General features: G+C 35.4%; 1 protein-coding gene across 2 annotated transcripts in view; it reads left to right on the top strand.

The window, feature by feature from the left end:
* Positions 1-9,258: 9,258 nt before the first annotated feature.
* Positions 9,259-24,564, top strand: part of SNX9 (sorting nexin 9) — a 39,437-nt gene continuing 24,131 nt past the window's right edge. For both annotated transcript variants that reach the window (XM_058168751.1, XM_058168742.1), the window contains exons 1-2: positions 9,259-9,581; positions 22,778-22,864. In XM_058168751.1, coding sequence (XP_058024734.1) covers positions 9,570-9,581; positions 22,778-22,864 — 99 coding nt within the window. In that variant the 5' untranslated portion in view covers positions 9,259-9,569. The remainder of the gene's footprint in view (positions 9,582-22,777; positions 22,865-24,564) is intronic.

Here is a 24,564-nt window from a genome sequence, read left to right as displayed (position 1 = left end):
TCTATGTTGTGACAGTGAAAATAATTGGTTACATAAACAACTACTTTTTTTAGTATTTATTGCTTTAGATTTAACACATACTATCTTGTTTTTGGATGACATATATTTTACTTCTTAATCTGAAATATTTTAAATTTACACTTGCATAGATACTATTATAGTAATATATATTACATATCTATGTTTTACTTTGTCTTTGTTATGCTAGTATTTTATTTTTTTTTATTTTAATTTGATATTGTGGTTTTTCTTTTAATTTGCTGGTCCTTGACCATATAAATTATTATATATCAGATGTTGGAGCAATTAAAATCTCCCCTCTTCATAACATCATGCACTTTTTGAAAAGTTTGCTTTGGGAAATCACCATCATCTACATGGTCTAGTAATAATAGATTGTTATCAATTATACAGATGAGATAGTGATGTAAAGTATGTTGAAAGTTGTCTGCTATTCTAATTCCCAGGTTAATTTATAGTCATGAGACTTCCTGCTCACCCCAATCTTTATTAGTTCTGACTCCACTTAACTTTTCTGAGAACAGCTAAGGATGGGCTTCATACGGCCACCTGCTATGGCAGGCCAAAATTTAGAATAGTAAGAAAACTTTCTACTAAAATACATTAGTTTTTGTAATTTGCTATTTCAATATAATTTTTACAAGATTATGTGTTTTCCATGGTTAATTTCAATTTAAATAGAAATATGTTTTTAATCATCAAGTTTCATTGAAAAATATTTAATTTATATAAAATGTCTTAAAATATGGAAACAACTTTGCTTAAAAGTTTTGAAATCTGTAACTACATGCCTGATATAGGACTTTATTGTTTAATACTTCTAAACCTTTTAATTTTCTATTTTCATTATCAATCAACACAGAATAGATAATTCCATGCCAAAAGTCACCATAATTTATAGTCACTTCTTTATTTACATCTTCTAAAGGAAGCGTTAATTTACTTTTGAAATAGAAATTTATGTCATTCTCATTAGTGTGGCTTACCAGAGCTACTGCATTCATAAACTATTTAAAAGATAAGTTTTATAGAACAGAATAATTGTTTCATAAAGAAAAATAATTTTTGTTCGTAGTTTCAACACATAACTAAATTATATACATTGCATGATATAAAATGGAGAAATGCTTGCCTTTGTCAACTTATAATTTAAAGAAACTTATAAACGTATCTATGTTTATAATCTTATAACTGAAAGGAACAAGTAGTTGCTTTAAAAAAAAATCCATAACTAAAATTTACCCTGAATGGATGGAAAAAAGAAACAATTTCTTTACTAGGATAAAACCACTACCACCATTTTTTTAAAAGTGAAATTGAACAATGGTATGTATTTGAAATTGAATGTTGGTTAAAACCCATGCGGCTAAAATATAGGAATTGACATAAGGTCTTATTGACATAAAAAACACATATTTAATGAGTAAAAATCTTAGTATAAATTTCTTGGTCTTATCACCAAAATAACTATTGCATTAACTACATTGGTAATATTCATTGAAAATACTGCAGAAGTAGTAATTTTGCAATAAAATGCCACAAAATTCTTTGTTTTTTTCCAGATTTGTAAACCAGTTTTGGTTTCTTACGTACAATTTCCTTATGTTCTTGCTATCAAACAATATTCTTAGTTGCAAAATAAATAAATAAATCAACAATTTTGTACTTAATCATGACTAGACCTAGCTTCTTCTTCTTTTTTTTTAAAGTCACGATTGTCTATAATTAGCTATTTCCCTCTCTATCTTTTGGGTTTCCTTTCACATGAGGCTAAATAGGAAATGCAAGTTGGAGAAAAAGCTTTTTTATCAGATAAAACCCAGAGGTAAATGCTTTTGTTTATAGAACCTTACTAAATGTATTTGTAAATATAATTGTAAAATATTTTCACAATTGGAAAAATGTAGCTGATAAGAACTTCCACTTATTTTGACTTTGGCCCAAAAAGGGGGATGTAGAATAGAATAGAATAGAATTTTTATTGGCCAAGTGTGATTGGACACACAAGGAATTTGTCTTGGTGCATATGCTCTCAGTGTACATAAAAGAAAAGATACGTTCATCAAGGTACAACATTTACAACACAATTGATGATCAATATATCAATATAAATCATAAGGATTGCCAGCAACAAGTTATAGTCATACAGTCATAAGTGGAAAGAGATTGGTGATGGGAACTATGAAACGATTAATAGTAGTGCACAATGAAACTTTGCATTCTTAATTCTTTCATGCTGCCAGGAAAATCCTAAAGTGTATTGAATAGAAAGACACAATTCATTACCCAATTTCAAAAAAGTTTGGGTATTAAAGACCATGAAACAGTTGCATTTGCTAATTCTTGACAAATGCTTCAGTGAGCTAGGAGCCAAACCTCTTCCACCCCTTTTTAGTATTGAATGGAACCTGCCTGGAATGGAAAATAGTCATCATTCTAAAATGCTTTATGTCCTTATGTGAGGTGCCATTCTTACAACACTTCCTTAAACTTATGGAGGAATGCAGAGATGACCTTGGAGAAAATATGCAGCAATCATTAATAAAGCATGACTAAGCCCAGGAAAACAGGAAAGCACGAGAAAGAACCTCAACCTTGCCCTGTCTTGACTTTTTAGTCTAAGACTTAAGAAAGGGAAATGCTGTCAGGCTTCCTAAATTGTTGTGATAGCCTTATGTCAATAAAATTTATTTCTAACATTTTGGTATTATCTGTTTCCTGATCTGGCCTGCCTCAAAGGGCTGACAAAATCAAATTATTATTTCTATTTCTGAGATAGCTGAGAACAAAAAGGTACATATCAGAGTAAAGTTACCCAGGTTTCAGATCGTTTGATACGTTTAAGTCTTAACATTCACTTTACTTAATTGTTGGAGAAATAATATTGTCTTACACTCACTAGTCCCTCAATTTCACTATCCATGAAGTAATAGTATGCTGCTTTTCCTTCCCCAGTACTCTTTCAGATATTTCGTTTACACTAGAATATTTGGGATAATACAACAGTTTTAGTTTGAAACTTTGCTCGAAGTCAGGCTGGTACTACCAAAACAAGAAAAGTGAAGAGAACTTTTGCTAGACACCATTGTAAAGCCCTTACTGAGGTTTAAGGAGCACTGCACTCTAGAACAATTTGGAAAATATTTTCAAAAATTAGTATGTTCACACATTCCTATAATGAAACAAACAGAATTTGCAATGTAGTTCTAAAGCAATAAATGCTTTTTATTTTTACTATTTATATTAATAAAACTTATTATTTTAAATCTAAAAAATATGCATCCATGAAACTGCCCTAAAAATAAAAATGGAAAAAAGTAAATGACTGATTAATATAATTTTACTTGAAAATTGCTAAATTTATTTTTATAAATAAAATATAAATAAATAAATTTATTTTTATAAATAAAAGCTGAACTTTATTGCTTTTTAAAATAAAGCACCAGCTGAATTTGCTAAGTCATTGCATATATACCAGTAAGTAATATTTCAAATCTGCCTGAAACAATGTAGAAATACATTTTATCAAAATTAGGGTGTGTTTAGTATTTTTGGAGGGAATATATCAAATTGATGAAATATCCGAATATGAAAGGGAATGTTGTTTTGTACTTTACCCTATCTGAAAACTAAATATAATAAAAAGGAAAAATTATTGCCTTAATTTTCTTTGGAGAAAGTTGGTTAAGGGAAATATACAAGAAACAAACCCATCCTGAAATAAAAATATAGATTCTTAGTAACAATTAATATTGGTTATTTTTGTTTTCATAAATAAATACATTTATAAATTTGAAATCTGTTTTCCAAATTAACAACATCCTTTTTTATAAACTATGTTTACCTTTTAAAGAGTTTTTTCCAGACAAAATTGTAAAGCCTAATTTATGTGCACTTCAGATTCTTTCTTTGCTACTGCCTCTCTTTACAGGTGAGGAAGAAAGAAAGAGAAGAACAGTGGAATTTCACCTGATATGCATAGATAATCTGCTCAGATTATTCAGGATGAAGCCATGTAGTTCAGTGCAACTGTGAAAATATTATCCATACTGCTTGATTAATTTTCTATTATCTTTTATTAGGTAAGTCTTATCATGTACAATGTTTTATCTTATTTTCAGAAAGTACCATGTTTAGGATGATTAAATACTGTTTATTTTACTTTAATCATTTTAACTGAATTAAAAATATTTCATTGAGTGTTCATCTCAGTATATGCTGCATTACTGGGTGTTTATGGATATAGAAGCAAGTTGCCGAGTAATTATGAAAAAGAAGTAGTGTAAGAATTGGAAGCCCCAATTATTACAGTCCTCTCAACTGGGTCAAATGACTGTGGGATAAATAAACTAGCAAGATTATGAAATTTCAATCAATCATGTTTTGTTGCCTTTCTCTCAAGAAATAAAAATTCTACACAATTGCAATACATTTCTAAAATACACGTGTGATTAATTAGTTTTAAGAAATTAACAAAGAACTTGACGCAAATCAGAATGGGAGATCTAAGGGAACAATTCTAAGAAGAATAACCAAATGTTTTAACTGCCATTATCCATCAATTCTATAACACCAGTTGGTCTATTGGTTAAGGCACCAGGGTATAAACTAGGAGCTTGTGAGTTCTAGTCCTTAGGTGTAAAAACTGACAAGGTGACTTTGGGTCAGTCATTCTCTCTCAGCCATGATGTCAGCCTCAGGCTACAAGCCAGTCAATCAATTCCTGTCGCAACCAACGGAACAATACTCGGTTGATAAAAACAACACTGCATTTGAAGGAAAAATGCATGGAAGAAGAAGAAAACCTACTAATTCTATGAAGTAAGATGCTTAAGTACCAACAGTATTAGGAAAAACATTAGAGAAATCCAAGCACTTACTTAACTGTAATAGAATAGAATAGAATAGAATAGAATAGAATAGAATAGAATAGAATAGAATAGAATAGAATAGAATAGAATAGAATTTTTATTGGCCAAGTGTGATTGGACACACAAGGAATTTGTCTTGGTGCATATGCTCTCAGTGTACATAAAAGATACCTTCATCAAGGTACAACACTTAATGATGGTCATAGGGTACGAATTTAACACTTAATGATAGTCATAGGCTACAAATAAGCAAATAAGCAAAGACTGAAAGAAACAAGACCATTTAACAAAAAGTGGAAGAATTTTTGATTATTCAACTTATGCGTATTATTTCTGATAAGAGAATAAGAGGTAAGATAAGAGGGTAAAAGAAAAGACCCCAGCTCCCTGCTGTCCATTTTCTTGGTTTTTACTCTCTCTTATTACTTTTAATTCTTTATATTTATCTTTTTATCAGTTTCTAAATTGACAAGAGTTGTTTCAATAATGAGATGGGTGGCATATAAATTTTTAAAAAGAATTAAAATTTCTACATTATCTAGTGAAACTCACCCTATGCCAAGTGCCCAGCAGCCATCCCTTTCCAAAGAAGCAAACAGGAAGAGGAAACACCAACTATTCCATTTCTGTCACATAGACATGAGCATATTTAGCCCTAAGAATGATATCCCATTATGTTCTGTGATGCTGAACATTTCTGGCAAGTTTTGTTTTTCAGGTGTTTTAATGGTGAGAGAGGCTTTTTGCTTAAAGCTGGTTCATATCTGCAAATACTAAAGATTTTTTGGGGAGAAATGTACATCTGGCATTGACCAAACTGCTACCTGCACTGCAGCAAAATAGGAAAGGATGGAAGCTGTCTAGTGTTAATTCCTCTATACCTTCTTCACCCAGCTGATTCCAGGGTAATGAGCCAGAAAGCATGTAAGCCATGGAAAGTCACAGATGCTTCTACTTCTTTCTTTTCTTTGCCCACCTATTAGCATCACAACAATGCCTAGACAGAAAGGGGAAACAGCTATTTCTGCTTGTGTACTCATCCTCACTCACTCCTCACCCCTTTGGATATGACAATCACAGAGGGAACTGCAATTGCCTTTGGGGCTTTTATTTTTGTTAATCAAAGATCCTTTATGATAGAGAAGTGGGATAGGAATATCTGAATAGTACATTTTCTTGAATAATTATGTGCATTACAGAAAAAAATAATCTGTAAGTCCTCTTTTGCCCTACAGATCTATATAATATCTATCTATAGATGATGACTGTTTTAATATCTGACTACTCTCATGGTGCCAACCTTGTTATTCTCTTGAGGATAGACATCTCTTTCTGTGAACATTTCCTTCACAGCTATTCTACATTCTATAAATAATGATATAAAATTGTCCTCTTATTTTGGAAAGTCAGAGGAAAGCACTAGATGGTGCAAATAACAAATATTGTCAGCATTTCCTTATCTGCAGTGAGGAAAAATGCTGTTTTATTTCATTCACTTGTAGGAATTTAGCACCCACCCCCCTCCTAGAAGAATGAAATATTCTAGGAAATATTTTAAAAAGCAGAATATTATACCTTCCTGGATGAGAAATGGAGAAACATATTTTAAAGACAAAGGAGCTCCCTGCAACTTCCTGACTCCCCCCCACCTTTGTCAATGGGCCATTAAAAGCCTCAGCTAAGCTCACTCATTCTCCCCACCTTTGTCAATGGGCAATTAAGGCTTCAACCAGGCTCACTCAATCCCCCCATGATTTGCAACACAATACAACTGAAACTCACCACATGGCAAGGCTCAAGCAAGCTTGAGAGACAGCCAGCAAGGCTAGCTAAGACCCCCACCCCCTGGGAGTCTGACAACCAATCAGGATACTCTTCCTGTGCCCCAGAAAGGTCAAAGCTCAGAAAAATCATAAAACCAGGGAGCACACAGGATCTCAGGCCCTTTTTCTGTTCAGGATCTCAAGCCATGTGATCCTGACCACCATTAAACCATCTTTCCAAGCAGCCTCCACGTTTCCAGTGTCTTTGTCCCCACTTGGAACTGAACCCAGATGGATACTTCCAACACACTCTTATAAGGATTTCACAAGATAAGTATGTTATGATATTTAAACAGAATAAAGAATTGTATATGGTCTTAAGGATTAAGCTTAGTTATTGTGGTATGGATTTTGGACAAAGCTAACATAATTAATTTACTTCTTTTTTTTTAGCCTCAACTCAAGCTCAAAATAAAATTCATTTATCTTCAACATGGCAGGGCAGTGTGGATCTTCACTTTTTGTTTTAATTAATTCCCCAGGAAACACCCTTTGACTGGGCTGTCTAATTTTAGCTGCATTATTGCCAAAAATCAGTGATGGGATTTCCTGTTCTTTTAAGACAAGAATCAGATTATGTGATCCATAATATAAGATGAATTAAAAGCAAAGTATACACATAATATGAATCCTTCTTCCTGGAAACTATTGTTTGCCTGCTTTGAATTTGAATACTGCATACCTTTGGGACAGCAGTTACTGAAGCACTCTGAATATTAAGAAGCTGTATAAAATTGCATGCAGATGGCCCCAATTATTTACAGTTGCATTACCTGCAATTTAACATATCCACAGACCAATGTTTTATCTTTTGAAAATATCTTTTTAATGCACAATTTTGTTTGGAGGACTTTTGGAAAGGATTTTTTGGTGTGTGTATTTCAAAATTACAGCTTTTCCTCACAGAAATATTTTCGTTTCAATTTTAATTTGATTTTAAATTTATTAAATTTGTAAGGCTGCCCAGGAAAAAATTATTCTAAGTTACAGAAGTTATAGTTACAAAAACAATGATCAAAGGAAGCATTACACACTTGGCATACCCCCAAATGAAAAAGAGTACTGTTGACTAATCAGTACTAAGAGTACCATTGATTAATCCAAGGCCTAGGAAAAAAACTGGGTTTAAAAGGTCTTTTAAAATAAGATTGAGGAGCCCCATCAGATGATATTTTTTTTATCTATGGGATCTGGAGAATGTAGAGATCAGCTGTCCTTCCAGTACCTAGCTCTTTTACCATAAAAGTTATTCTAACCAGCATCTGGAATTGCACCCAAAGGCTACTGGTAACTAATGCAGCAGAGCTTATCACATGAGCATATCAAGATGTGCCTGTAACTGTCCAAGCTGCCACAGTCTGCAGTTTCTGAGCAGTCTTCCAAGAGCAGCCTCACATAGGAGTGCACTACAATAGTCCACACCTGAGATGAAAAGAATTGAGGTTCTGAAGTGTCTCCTGATTGCGAAAAGAGTGAAATGGGCATAGCAAGGTGGAGCTCTTCTTGGCCCCACCTCTTCTCAATGCCTTGTTTATAACTGTCTGGCTTGGTTCTACAACCCAACAAGAAAGACACAGACTTCAGAGGATAATTAGAACTGCAGAAAAAATAATTGCTACCAACCTGCCTTCCATTGAGGACCTGTATACTGCACGAATCAAGAAGAGGCGGTGAAAATATTTACAGATCCCTCACATCCTGGACATAAACTGTTTCAACTCCTACCCTCAAAACGACGCTATAGAGCACTGCACACCAGAACAACTAGACACAAGAAGAGTTTTTTCCCCTGAAGGCCATCACTCTGCTAAACAAATAATTCCCTCAACACTGTCAAACTATTTACTAAATCTGCACTACTATTAATCTTCTCATAGTTCCCATCACCCATCTCTTTCCACTTATGACTATGACTGTAACTTTGTTGCTGGCAATCCTTATGATTTATATTGATATATTGACCATCAATTGTGTTGTAAATGTTGTACCTTGATGAAGGTATCGTTTCTTTTATGTGCATATGCACCAAGATATATTCCTTGTGTGTCCAATCACACTTGGCCAATAAATTCTATTCTATTCTATTCTATTCTGCAGTTTAAGCGGCTGGAATGAAACGACGGCCGCCTACCTGATTTCTACCGCTGTTAGTCACCGTGTTAATAGTACTAGTATCAAACCCTTATGGAGTGTTAATTCAAAATGGACAGGGCTGCTTCCTTCTGACATCCAAAAGAGCTTGGGGCAACCACTTCCCTCGCGCCCGTGGGCTGGGATGCAGATCAGCCGGCGCCCTTTGCACTGGCCTAATGTTTTCCACCCAGACAGAATACTATCATTTCTAAAAAGGCAGCCTGCGAGTTTAGCGAATGAACGGCGGAGCCAAGGCTCCCGGGATGCCGAGGAGTCCGAAGAAATGGGAGGCAGCTTCACCTCCGTTCCCCACCGCCGAACCGGGGGCACGTGCACCCAGGCTGGGAGGCTCGGCTCGGGCTCCTTTTCTCCCTTTTCCTGCTTGGGTTTCGGGACGCCTTCGTGGAAACCCCGCCCCTGGCTATGGGCGAAGCGACCAGGAAGAAGCAGGAGGCGAGAGGAAGCGCAGGCGGTGCTCGGCAGCCCGGATTCTGCTTCGCCGCCAGTTCAGGAGCTCCTCGCCTTCTCGTGGCTTGGAAGCCCGGCAAGAAGGGAAGGGGAGGCGGCGGCTGGCCTGAAAACGGAGCCAGAGCCGCGCCGCCGCCGCCGCCTTCCTCCTCCCCCCTCCAGCGCCGCCGCGGCCCAGTAGGAGGGAGCCTAAAAGCGGAGTCTCCAGTCAGGCTCCCTCCGAAGGCGGGGAGACACGCCGCCAAAGCCCACCATGGCCACTAAGGTGAGGAGACCACTCCGGCTGCTTCCCCCACGCCCCCTGCTCTCCCGCTGCAGGTTTGGGGAGCGCTGGCTTGGCCGCCCCCGCCCCCTCGGGTTTTGTTTGCGTTTTGAAACGCGTTAAGCGGCCAAGAGGGGCGGCTGGTGGAGATGGGGGTTCGTGGCTCGCTCTCGAGCTGGGAGAGCGGCGGTTTGGCTGGGTGGCATCTCCCGCTCTTGGGATGGGCGCCGTCTAGGACGGCGGCATGAGGGATACTTGTCCGAAGGGCGTGTTTGAGGAACAGACCCTCGGCTGAACTGGTGGTGGGGGGGGCGGGCGGGAAGAGGAGAGGGAGGGTAGCGTAGCCCGAGCTGTGCCTTTTTATCTTGGCGCCTTTCGTGTGTACTCTGCCCTTTTGGCTATTGCGTGGGCCTGGGACCTGTTTTCCGGTTGGGGCCAGCCAACCGACGGCAGAACGCAAACTTTGAAATAGCGCTAGGGGAGGAAAAAAAAGAGTTCTCTCCAACTAAACAAGTTCATTTAAGCTGATAAATAGTGAAGTGAGTACTTGGGGGTGGGGAGAATAGATTTCGTTTCCTAGTTCAAAGGCTTCTGTGCCCTGTTCTTACAAACTTAGTTATTTTCCTACCTAAGGCATTTTTTTCACCCTTCAGGTTCAGTGTGTGTGTTGTTGTTTTTTTTAATTGCAGACCTATGACAATATCAGAAGAGCTTAGGCTGGCTCTTGCCCTTTTGGTAGGCGTGTTCGCATTCAGCACACACCCCTCTCCATATGTACTTCTTTCCAGATGTAAAAATAAAAGTGCGTCTCTGTTCCCTGCTGCAATTGTGTCCATAATGCAAGTGCAAATACTACAGGGTGTTTTTTTAAAAAAAACATAATCTAAAATTATAGACGTTTATGTGAGTATAATTGGGTCTTGCTTGGCTAATGCTTTTAGGGCTGCAAATGTTAATTACAGGAAAATATTTTGACAATACTCATTAACAGATCTCAACAATTTTGATACGTTATTGTGGGAACTGGGAAATAAAAGCAAGATATGTTTAAATTTGGCAGTTAAAACCATTTTTGCTATATTTAACTCTTGAATACAGCTGTAAAAACTTATGACTATTAGTGGAAGAGACCCTTGTTCTCTTGATCTATAGGCCTAAACCTAATAGAATTACCATTGCATGTTTACAATAATTAAGATTTCCAAGCCATGTGTGAAATAAAATACGTTCTTTAATCGCATGGATCTATTGTTTAGAATTGTAGTTAGTAATGCTTTTACAGTCTCTATACTTCCCGTGTGGGTTACTATTCTCCACTGAGATTGAGAAAATGGTTGAAGTGAATAAACTTCAGCTAATATACTGATATTAGCAAAACTGAAGTATTACAACAAATATACATACATACATACATACATATATATATATATATATATATATATATATATATATATATATATATATATATATATATATATATATATACATATACATATACATATACATACATGAGCCTCAGTTTGGTGTAGTGAAAGCATACTGGATTTTGAAAGTATTTATTGCCACTGACAGTGGTTAATATTAACTATTCGTACATGAACAAACTGAAATTTATGTAAAATGGAAACAAATGTTACTAATGTCACTCAGCTATGCTGAAGGAAAGACGAACACAAGATTTTCTGGCATTTTTTTCTGTTGACTGTGGACAAAATTCCTATTCTTTCTATTTCATTTCAAAACAATTCACAAATGCCAAATTGTAGGCTCTGAGTTCATGTGATGTTTTCTGATAATTGGTTAATTTAATCAGTTTTTTCAGAACTGGATCAAGTTCTTAGAAGTATGTCATTTATTTTTCAGTGCTCAGCATTCTAGCAGGAAAGGAAAAAATTACTTAAGTCTAAGTTTTTTTTTAAAAAATGAATCACAAGGCATTGATATTGACTAATGCTATTATTTCATCTGTTGCTGAACAGCTCTCCCCTTTCTGAAGTAGTTTTATATATAAATAAGAAAATTTGAAATTATTTCAATGAGGCTTTTCAGAGCAGAAATGAGATTGAATTTCCTTTTATTTTCTTTCCCTTTCATTTTGAGACTTGTTATGATTATTTACAGAAGAAATAGTTTGGAATATTCAGTTATTCTATCTTGTAAATAATTTGACTTCTGTTTTGCAATTACACTTTTTCTGATTACCCTGTTGATTGGACTCTTGCTTTTTTTCTACCTTCAGCCTAATGTCCAAATATCCAAATGTGTAATATTTTAAAAAGAGAAAAGAAACCAATAACAAAAATTAAAAATATTTATTGCAGTACTTTATTGTTCAGTAGTTGTGTGTGGCTTAATATGAAATATTCTTATGTGGAAGGGGAAGATGCCTTTAAGGAGGAAATTACTTTTCATCTTTACCAGCATTTACTGAAAATTCATTGTAACACTTTATTGTTTTGCATCTATCAAGTAAGTCTATTAAGTAAGACTTTTTCTATTGTACGTGCCTGTAAGGAAGGAATTGATTTGTGGCTATTATATATGCAGCAGTTCATTAGATAAACAGTTTAAAATGGGCATGAGAATGAAGATGGAAGAAACTAGTGCTGAAATCTTGGGTGCTCAGTCTTGTATACATACATACATTCATTACACACACACACATATTTCTGTGCACTCATTTACCAATTGGGGAACACAATTAGAATAGGCTTGGAACAGAAGCCAAAGTTTGAGGTGCATTCTTGATTCAGTCCTATTGAGCTGAAATGATTTTGTTATAACAATGAGTTGCTTAAATTTTTAAACAAAGCTTTTAAAAATATTTGTTTTTTTAAAAAATATTAAACATGACAAATTATCTTGATCATAAAGGTGCAATATTTAAATTGTGCAATCCTTAAAGAAATGTTTTTATTTTTCAAAGACATAACTTTTTATTAAAAAAAATTTGACGTATATTGCTATTTTTGATGCTTTACAAGATTCAGCTCTGGTATCATTTTGAACTATATTTCTGCTATGGTGCAGTGTGAATTTTCTTTGCCAGCTGTTGGGAGCTAAAGCTATTGAAGATTTTCAATTGAAACAATAGCCCAATTAGTGCTGATTTCCGTATCTGGAATAGGCAACTACACAGTGTTCAAAGGAAGTGAAGGGTCATTGTGTCTGTGCCAATGAAATGCAATTTCATTCTGTAAACAGAGGCTTGTGGCATCTTTTATATAACTAGTTTTCTGGAGGCAAATGATAGGCTGATTTATTCTTCATTCATATAACATTTAACTATAAATGGTTGGCTAAAAATATTTTGAAATTCTGAAGTGTAAGGAGTTTTAAAAACAGGGGAGTTTTGTTTTTATTTTCCAATTACTATGTTGGAATTCTGGTTGATTCGTGGAATTAGAAAATGATGGCCCAGAGGTTCATAAATTTATTCCTAAAAATACACTGTTAGGTTTCAGAACTTGGTTTTCTATGTTGTTTAGGTAACGTTCTAGATGAGTGGTGAAAAAAGGGTGAGAATGAGGAATGCATTTGGAATGAGAATAAATGTTGCCACTGAATAGCCATTTTAGGTTTTTATATGAAAAGTATGTATTTGTATATTCATATTCACCTGAGGATATACTGCAGCACTGAGTACACATGTGTTATAATATCTATTTTATTGCTAATCCTTCCAAAATTGGGTCGTAAGTAAAGATGACAAAAGCCAGTTCTGCTATTGCTTTGGCAGTGCTTGTAGCATTGATTTGGGATTGACTTTGTCCTACTGTTCAAAAACAAACACCAGGATGATGGTGAATGCGTTGTGCAAATAAAGGCATGGAAGAGAGCCAGTTTAGTATAGTGGTTAAAGTTCCAGGCTAGAAACAATAGGCCATGAATTCTAAACCTGTCTTAGACAAAAAGTCAACTAGGTGACTTTGGACCAGTCACACTCAGCCAGGGGTGAAATGCTCCCAGTTTGGACCGGATCGCCCAATCCGGTAGCGATGGCAACGGGTGGTTCGGAGAACTGGTAGCAAAAATCCCTGCACACACACACACCCATGTCCAGCTGAGCCGCGCAATCATCAGAGGTTTTTGGGTTTTTTTACTTTTAAAAGCATTTTTTCTTCGGCCAAAAAAATGCTTTTAAAAGTTAAAAAAAAACCTCTGATGATCGCGCGGCTCAGCTGGGATCATCAGAGACTTTTAAAAGCAATTTTTACAACCTTTTCGTCCAAAGAAGTTGTAGAAAAAAATGCTTTTAAAAGTTAAAAAAAAAAAGTTGGCCACGTCACATAACCCCACCACCACCAAGCCATGCCCACAGAACCAGTAGTAACAAATTTTACATTTCACCACTGCTCTCAGCCCTAAGAAGAAAACAATAACAAAGCACTTCTGAAAATCTTTCCAGTAAAATGGCAGGGAATTGACCAGATAATCACCAGGATTCAGCACTGATTCAAAACACTCCCCCCCCCCCAAAGTGAATAATAAAACATATTACACTAAGTGCAGGGATTTTGTCCAAACTCAGATCTTTAGTGTCTCATTTCTGAACTTATGGCACACTGTGATCTAAGAGGAGCTGAATCCAGTTCTCCCAAATTTGATTTTTCATTTTGGCAATTTGAGTTCTTTTTAATTCAGTTTTTCAGATAAAATATCTCCATTTAGTACTTAATAATTTCCACTTTATGAGAGAGAAAAAAGGGAAGAATACAATGAAAGTTTAGGCACCTACTTTTTGTTACATTAGGTACACATCGATGTGCATTTGCTTATGTTTTAAGTGGCATGATTGGCTGAAGAAATGGATTTCAGCAAGTCCATGCAATGGAATTTTGAAAATAAAAACCATATCAAACGTAGGTAGGAAAACAATTCTCATTGTCATTGTATATTCAAGATATAGTCTTGAATAGTCTTCTTAGTCTTGAATATTTTTTATAGTAACAATAATTCTCCCAAATGATTTATTACTACATTAATACTTTCAGCCACAGTTCCTGCATAGTTTATAGCATTAAACACATGGTGCCCCACACATATCTCCCTTGGTATCAGTCTTGTCAGTGGGGAACTCCCTCCCCATACACACATGTATAGAAAGATATATCAATATTAATTAATAGGAAGCTGACACATTCCATAGTAAAGCTCAGCCTCTAATATTATTTTTATTTGCAAGAATGCCTCTGGGCTCTTATAGTCTCAAATATTTTTCAATAATAAAAATAAGGGCCCAACTGTTTTGTTTAGAAGTGTACCCACATTCATAAAAAAAAAGTTAAAGCAAAAATTACAGAGTTTACCAGTTTGCCCTTCTGGTAAATGCATACTTTATGACTAGCCATATCCACTATAACTAGCTGTTTTGTCAATGCTCAAACTTAGCTTATGAAAAATTGTTACAGTTTGTGACATGTTTTCAAATCTAAAACGTGGCCACATACCCAAAATTTGCCTATCCTTTATAAATACTTAGTTTACAAAAAATGTAAATATTATGCAGCAGTACCTGAAAACAATAGAAGAGAAAGAACTGGAGAAAAGCACAAAATACAAAGACCTGTAAATAGAAGTAGAACAACTGTGATAAGAGAAAGTAAAAATAGTACCAATAGTAATAGGCACCTTTGGTGCAATCCCAAAACATCTGGAACAATACTTGAACACTATTAGCATTGACAAAAATCACAATTGGTCAGTTGTAAAAGGCAGTTCACATCATATAATGATACCTTTAACAAAATAAAACAACTGCCTATTCCAGGTCTTTGGGAGGGACTCAATAGGTAGACAAAATGAAGCTTAGATACAATCTAAACATCTGGGTGACCATCTATAATAATATAAGATTAGCAATACTTATAGATGTATTATAAATAATATAGAGAAAATTGCATTTTCAAAATGCTTTGCAGTTAGAGTTTACAGAAGAGTTATGTCTGCTTAGCAGTACTAGTAATTATTTACTGGAATGGCTTTTGTGTTTATCCCTGAAACTCTCAAGCAAATCTCTAGACAATAATCAGACAAGTTTTATATGCTAATAATTCCTTATCACGGTATGCTTGTATATTAATAAATATGTACTGTCCATAGAACACTTAAACTTTCAATGAGGTTTCTGTAGCATTCAAGCAAGAAATGTTGACTGTGTATCAATTATGAAAAATGTAGGCCCCAATTACAATATCTTTTTTTTTTTTTACATTTATATCCTGCCCTTCTCCGAAGATTCAGGGGGGCTTACAGTGTATAAGGCAATAGTCTCATTCTATTTGTATATTTTACAAAGTCAACTTATTGCCCCCCCAACAATCTGAGTCCTCATTTTACCTACCTTATAAAGGATGGAAGGCTGAGTCAACCTTGGGCCGGGCTTGAACCTGCAGTAATTGCAGGCTACTGTGTTCAAATAACAGGCTCCTTACTGCCTGAGCTATTACGGCCCCTTATCTGATACTATCCTGCACTGACTGTAAAGAATATATAATGAATCCTAATTTGTTTATTGTAGCAAGTTGCCAATTTCAAAATGTGAAAACCTGAAATCCTCTAAATACAGATAAAATAGATTTAAAACTGAGATAGAACCAAAAGAAAATAGCTTAATTTATATTTATGCTGGATCAAATATTTCAGCAAAAGGGAAAACATTTTTATTACCTTGTTCTAGCATTTTTCTTTATGATGTGCTACTAGCAATAATTTCACATTGGAGTGTTAATTCTCACAATACTCTACAGTATACTCATTAAGAAACCTATATTCTAAAGCTTCAGTAATTCCACCAACTTAAATATTTATCCAATCAAAGAAAGGACACTATAATAGTATCAAACTAATAAAAATTTTCATGGTCAATAGAAGGAAGAGACAAGGAAGAGAGAAGAGTGATTAGAAATGCTAGGCATTAAGAGGGACTGTGTGCTCAGCTGTAAGGAGTGTAAAAGTTATCTAATGAATAGCTGCTGATTGTAAGGGGTATGTTTTGAAATCTATTGATTATCTATCATGGGTGACTTACTGCTTCCTATTGAGTAAGCCCAGAAATAGTAAACATCTCTGGGTTTTAAGGAGCAACCTTACTGAGCTGGCAGATTGGGAGAGCTGTGAGAATTCTGCCTGTGGAGTGAGAGTATCCCTAACAGTTTTTGCCTCTAAGTCAAGAGTTTGTACTTAGCTAACTGGAAATCCTGAAAGTTGGACAAGAAAAAATGGTATATGCAATTTGGAGACATGTTTGTCTTCCTACCTAACCACAAGCTGAGATGCCTCTCATCAAAGGTAAGCTTGTTGCATTTCTTGAAGAAAAAGACAATTGGTTTAATTATTGAAGCGGTCACTTGATTTCAGTTGATAGAGAAGAAGAAGATTTATCTATTAAAAGAAATCTGGTGCTGAAAAACACAAAACAAAAACCACAGTCTTACAGCCTTCATAGGAAAAAAAAAAGACACTGTAGAATAGCTGGATAAATCTGTTAAAATTAGAGGAGATGCAATGGTTCCTCATAAGAAGCAAAGAAAGAGGAGCTAAGAGAGATGAAACGCCGGAGAAGACGCCTAGAGAGTACCTGGAGGTCCAGCCGTTCCGAGGCTGATCGGACACTAGTGAGGTCTTTTACTAAGACCTACCTAGTGGCAATGAGGGAGGCGAAACGTACCTACGTTTCCACCCTCATTGCATCGGCAGATAACCGCCCGGCCGCCCTGTTTCGGGTGACCCGTTCCCTCCTTCATCAGGAGGAACGGGATGACCCCCTACAGGGACGGGCTGAGGAGTTTAACGGTTATCTATATGATAAAATCGTTCAGCTTCGGGATAGCTTGGACCAAGATTGCGATGATCCAACCTGGATGGCGGAGACACGTCTTGTTGAGGTTATTTGGGATGAGTTTGATTCTGTGGCTCTCGAGGACGTGGACAGGTGGTTGTGGGGGGAAAAAGGAGGAAGAAGGTGTGTTGGATATGTTTGTAGTTATTTGTAAAAAGAATAAAGGTGGGATATAAATTAATTAAAAATGACAGAAAGCTATTACAGTTCTAATATCTTTTTAGAGGCAAATGAACAAATACTTTCTGATCTTTTCAGAAAATTTCTAAAATATCTCGTTGGCAACTGTTTTTCAGAAAATCAAGAAACATAAGAAAATGATTTCCTGTCTAACCACTAGCAAAGAATTAAAGTATTTTAATTAAGAGTTTTTGAACACAATGTTTTACTGAAACATTAACGGACAAATTAAAAGAATTTGGTGCACTAGCAGGTTTTAAGATTAAAAAAGAAGTGATGTTAGCAAAAGTATGAAAATGGAAAATCAAGAGAATTGATGAAGAAAATTGTTAAGATTAAGAAGAAAGTATATTTGTTTATCGGTATGAAATGGTGTTATTTCAAAATAACTGTTAAAACATAGAATGAAGTTAAAAAAGACATATTAAGATAAGAAAAACTACAACTGTCATTGCTGAGGAGAATTTCTGTGATAAAAATGAATAATCTTACCTAGATTATTCATAATTTAAACAATGGCAGAAGGAAGTATCTAAATTTGTGGTGGAGTGAAAGCTTCTCTAAAAGAATAAACTAAAAGCACATTAAGAGAAAAAATCCAGTGAATGGAAAAACTAGAAAGCAACATAAGGATCCAAGGTGTTTATTTCTTATTTTTGTTTCTGTCTTTTTAAAAAGGTTTTTTATTTGCGAACTGCCCCTAATTATAGCAATAGCACTTAGACTTATATACCACTTTATAGTGCTTTATAGCCCTCTCTAAGCAGTTTACAGAGTCAGCATATTGCCCCCAAATTAAACATTTGTTCTTAACTGAAATATTTGTTAAGTGAATTTTGTCCCCTTTACAACCTTTTATGCCACAGTTAAGTGAATCACTGCAGTTAAGTTACTAACATAGTTAAAGTGAATCTGGCTTTCCAATTGACTTTGCTTGTCAGAAGGTTGCAAAAGATGATCACATGACTCTAGGACACTGAAGCCATCATAAATATGCATCAGTTGCCAAGCATCTGAATTTTGATCATGTAAGTATGGATATTGTAAAGGTCGTAAGTGTGGAAAACGGTCTTGTCAGTCTTTTCAGTGCCGTTGTAACTTTGAATGGTCACTAAATGAACAGTTGTAGGTCAAGGACTACCTATATAAATAAATAAAAGACATGTAAACAAAAGAAAAACCTCACAAGAGATGGAAAGAGGTCTGGGTCACTAAAGAAATGTACATGAAGATAGAACAATAAAGTGTTGAAAAAAGTAACATAGAATGAGATGGGATTGATTGGTGCAAGATTTTAACAAAAAAAGGGGGGACTATTTAAATTTATCCAAATTAGAAGGAAGAAGGGGAAATCATTAAATGTATCTTCTAATTGAATAGTCAGAGGTGCTTTCAGGTCTCTGTTTTAACTTTCTGCGTCTAGATGAATTCTGTTAAAAGTATTAAAGGAATAAGGTGATGGTCTTGCTCAAACTTTACAAGAAATTGTAGGGAAGAGAAGGACCATATGACCTGAAGAGGAAGAAGAATGTGTCTATATTTGAAAAGGGGAAGGATTTAGGGAGCTAACACACCCATTTGTCTGGTATTAATAGCTGGGAAAATTCTATAGCTGATCATAAAGATATTCATCTGGGAGTTCCATGAAATTAAGCGCAAATCTTAACAGATCAAGCATTGTCTCATTTTTTGATTGAAGAGATTGTGAAAATACTATACACATTATATTTTAATTTCAAGAAAGTATTTCACAGTACCAATAACACTGATTAGCAAATCAGTTAATTGAAGATAGATGGCATGACTGTTAAGGCATGAAAATAGTATTCAGAAAATTACTAATGATTCCTTATCAAACTGTAGACAGTATTGAGTGGATTATCATAATTTAAATGTTGATAATTCACTAACTCTTTTAAGGTGGAGAGGTAGGGAAATGCTAATCAGATTTGTAGATGATACAAAATGTATGTGATAACTACAAGAGAAACTTCAATATGAATAGAATAGAATAGAATAGAATTTTATTGGCCAAGTGTGATTGGACACACAAGGAATTTGTCTTGGTGCATATGCTCTCAGTGTACATAAAAGAAAAGATACGTTCATCAAGGTACATGACATAGATAAGTTAGAGAAATGGGCTGCAAATAGTTTTTAAATTCAACAGAGACAAATGATTAAGATAAGAAAATGTATAGTTACAGGATTTATGTACTCGGCTTACTAATCATGTTTATAAAAATGTTATTAGAGTAAGTTGTTAATTGCTGTTCCTTTTGAATTGTGATGTGGCTGGAAAAAAAGCAAATGTAATTTAAACTATATCAGCACAAGCTTAATTTCCAAATCTTAGAAAGTATTTTGCTTTATTCTACATTATTTAGGCCATTTTTTGAGGATTGGATACTCTGAAAGGATTCAAACAAATGAGCAGCTTCAGGGAAGGGTGATGAGGAGGATCAAAGACTTAATAGTGTATAGAAAGAGTGAATAATTTAATCTTGAGAAGATCACAAAGGGATATGATAGGAATCCTTAAATATCTGAAGGCATATGGAAGATAGTCACTTCCTGTTCTGCATTGTTCTAGACTTCAAGACACCCAATAATACATTTAAGCTACAAAAAGTCAGATTTCGAATGAATTGAAGAAAACATTTTCTAATGATGTTTGGTTGTAGAACCATTTTTTTTAGAGAAGTGGTGGGCTTCCTATTACTGGAATTGTTCAGGTAAACAATGCTACTGATGTTTTAATTTGTATTCCCAAATATAGCACAAAGTTGATTTTAATGGTTTTAAATGGGACTTTCTAGCAGTATCATTGTATGTTTGAAAATAATTTCCAGATGTCCATTTCCTTAGTCAAAACCTGGCTGATTAGTTAGTATCAGCATTCTATTATCTTTCATGAATTTCAGTGAAAGATATTTTCTTTAATTCTGTATTGTCTTACGTGTGATAAAATGCCTGTTTGTTTTTGTTTTTATTATGACAGAAACAAACTTTATTGATACTTGGTCTTAGCATCAGCATTTCAAAAGAAGATATTTGCTATCCTGCTGTCTTTTAATGCACACTTAAAGCATGGAAATATGACTAATGACCACTGCATAAGTTGTAGAGCGTGGCATAATTTTTAATATCTGGGGAAAGACGCTATCATTAACCCAGATGTTTAACCTAATATTTGGCCACATATTTGGCAACATCTAGAGGAGGATATACATGGGTGGACTCAGAGCTAATTTATATCATATTAAGTTTAGATTACTGCTGAATGGGTATAGCTCTGTTTGGTGAAATTTATTTTATTGTGCAGGGGGAAATTAATTCATCTCTGAAGTGACTGAAATATTGTTTATCATAATGAATTTCAACTTCAATGAAAAATACATTTATTCTTATGCAGCCAGCTAACAAAGATACAATAGAAATAATATTGAATGTGATATTGTAATAAGCAATTAAATGTCAATTTCGTTTCCATTTTCCTAACTATAATTGTACCAGTAATTAAGTATAAGCACATTGAAAGAACAGCATGTATCTGAGCTGCACCAATCTAGATAAGAGTTAGATGGTGTTAAAGGAATTTGATCCCTTTGCTGCAACCAGGAGGCATGTTTTATTTCATTTTTTTTATTTTAGTTTTTCCTTTTATGTTAAATTTTGCATCAAAAGTTTCTGGGGCAGTGAGTTATAAAGCACTATGTACACTGACAGCAGGATGTAAATAATAAGGTATAAATCAATGATCTAAAACACAATTCTTTTCAAAGTATGTTTCACAGAATCTCAAAAACTTGATGAGATTCCATCTGTTCACTGCCTTGAGTTATATATAAAAGCAGTGGGAAATAAATAAATAAATAATAATAATAATAATAATAATAATAATAATACCCTAAGAGAAAAAATATCAATATAAACAGAGCCATTTTTTTTCAGTCATTAAGCTTTGCCCTTGATCAGTGGTTCCAGGATTTTTAAATAAGTTTCCACAGCCTGAAAAGGTTTGAAAACAATATGCACTTATAGTATCTTTTGGAAGAAATTGTCTGTCTGACTATGGTTCAATAAGCTCCACAGAAGTAATTTGAAAATCAGTACCATACATTGAAAAAAAATGTAGCATTCAGATGGGGCTGATGTACATGGAAGTGGATTACAATTCAGTGTGTTTCTTAAAATATTAGCTTTGAGATATGTTTTAGGAAATTGGGGCAGGGGATAAATATTTATATTATTGCTTCTTTGGTTTCCTAATTGTTATTTGATTGGGATACCCTGAACCGTTAAGAGCTCTCTTCTTTCAAGTATTCCTCCAGCATAAGTTTGTTCCTTGAGTATTATGACTTTCATTCATAAGGTATTAAAGTGCCATTTGGGCAGATCCTATTAGATCATCCTCTTAATGAATTTAATTTGGATAAGCATACCAAATCTGGTATATATTATCAAGATCCGTGTTGATAACTAAAGAGAAACTAATTTCTTATATTTTTGCCTGTTGGTCAGTTGGTCAGATACTCTGGCTAAAGTTCTGCTAAATATAGCAGAATTTATATGTATAAAGCAGCAGAAAAACTTCATTCGGAAAATGTATGTGTATTGGATGACTATTATAGTCCTAAAGCAAGAGTGGTGATAGCATGAGTCATTGTCTGGGTCAGAAAAAAGGGGTAGAGCTGGATTTCCTACTACTGAGCCTAGTGATTTAATGAAATATCCGTATGTAAAAGTAGGATGTTTCTGACCACCACATCCACGTGAAAAAGAATGACTTCATGCCTTAAGTTGAGTCTTGGAAAGTAATAGCTGCATTACGTCATGCAGCATTTATCCTTCAAACCTAGAGGCTTGATAGACTTCTGTGTTTGTTTCTACAAATTTAGTTTGTGCTATGCTTAATTATGCAAAGGAAAATGTAAAGTTTAATTTGATTTTATTAGATGCAACCAAAAATTTGGAGATACCGGGATTTGGTTTTTCAGGCTTGCCTGACTTATTCCATTTAAAATATTTTTGGACTTTGAATTTTATTTGGATTTTAAGAATTCAGGTTTTCAAAATGCTAATCAATGAACCATTTGATTTCCTATTAATGTTTTTTTTTCCCATGAGGTTGAGTTAAACTTGTCATTTATGTAGAATTTTTTTTGCATACCTACAGGCTCGGGTGATTTATGATTTTGCTGCTGAACCAGGAAATAATGAGCTAACTGTTAATGAAGGAGACATTATTACAATTACTAATCCGGTAAGGCACTTTTAGTAGGTAACATATATATGCTAACATATGTCCTAAATGATATATACTAATCATTTTTAAATTTTAATGATGAAAATGTTTATTAATTTTACTGAAAAAAAACTGAAAATCTAAAGAAACAGTATTTTCACATTTTTATTTTTCTCATACAGATTAATAATATGAGCTTTACTTGATACAGGTTTACATATGTAAACAGGAGCCACAAACTGCACTGAGTTCGCCAGGGCAATTTGTTCAACTATTTCTCAAAGCTGCAAATATTTACTGATAAATATAAAAAGAAATAGAATTGAGTTATAACTGAATACCTGTACTCATAGAAATTGATGGGAATTATTATAAGCAAATTTTAGGATTCTAATAAAATTCCAAACTATTCCATATTTTTCTCTGTCATTTGATTATTAGTGTTATGAAAAATATAGGAAATGGTAGGAAAATGAGTTTGAAAGATGATATTTTGTGGATTTCCTATAAAATTCTGCATACAATTATATAATTTATTTATTATTTTATTTTATTTAATCAAATTTTTATACCGCCCTATCTCCCGAAGGACTCAGGGTGGTTTACAGCCTGATCAAAACACAAGAATAAATACAAGATAAAAACAATATTTAAAAAACTTATTGAATTAGGCCAGATTTAAAATTATAATTAAAATAATAAAAAAACCCATTTAAAAGCTAAATTTAAAAATTAAAATTCTAGGCCAGTCCTATGCAGATAAATAGATGTGTCTTAAGCTCGCGGCGAAAGGTTCGAAGGTCAGGAAGTTGGCGGAGTCCTGGGGGAAGTTCATTCCAGAGGGTGGGAGCCCCCACAGAGAAGGCCCTTCCCCTGGGTGTCGCCAGTCGGCACTGCCTGGCGGACGGCACCCTAAGGAGTCCCTCTCTGTGAGAGCGTACGGGTCGGTGGGAGGCAATCGGTGGCAGTAGACGGTCCCGTAAGTAACCCGGCCCTATGCCATGGAGCGCTTTAAAGATAGTAACCAAAACCTTGAAGCGCACCCGAAAGGCCACAGGTAGCCAGTGCAGCCTGCGCAGGAGTGGTGTCACATGGGAGCCATGAGGGGCTCCCTCTATCACCCGCGCAGCTGCATTCTGAACTAACTGGAGCCTCCGGATGCTCTTCAAGGGGAGCCCCATGTAGAGAGCATTGCAGTAATCCAAGCGAGATGTCACGAGCGCATGAGTGACCGTGCATAGGGCATCCCGGTCTAGGAAGGGGCGCAACTGGCGGACCAGGCGAACCTGGTAAAAAGCTCTCCTGGAGATGGCCGTCAAATGGTCTTCAAAAGACAGCCGTCCATCCAGGAGAACGCCCAAGTTGCGCACCCTTTCCATCGGGGCCAATGACTCGCCCCCAACAGTCAGCCGCGGCTGCAACTGACTGTACCGGGGTGCCGGCATCCACAGCCACTCCGTCTTGGAGGGATTGAGCTTGAGCCTGTTTCTCCCCAGCTAGACCCGTACGGCTTCCAGACAGCACTTCAATAGCTTCGTTGGGGTGGCCCGGGGTGGAAAAGTACAGCTGAGTATCATCAGCGTACAGTTGGTACCTCACCCCAAAACCACTGATGATCTCACCCAGCAGCTTCATATAGATGTTGAACAAGAGAGGCGAGAGAATCGACCCCTACGGCACCCCACAAGTGAGGTGCCTCGAGGTGGATCACTGCCCCC

This window comes from Ahaetulla prasina, chromosome 1 (assembly GCF_028640845.1).
Source record: "Ahaetulla prasina isolate Xishuangbanna chromosome 1, ASM2864084v1, whole genome shotgun sequence".
NCBI lineage: Eukaryota > Metazoa > Chordata > Lepidosauria > Squamata > Colubridae > Ahaetulla > Ahaetulla prasina.
Note: the sequence above shows the minus strand (reverse complement) of the source record. Positions and strands in the feature narration are given on the sequence as shown.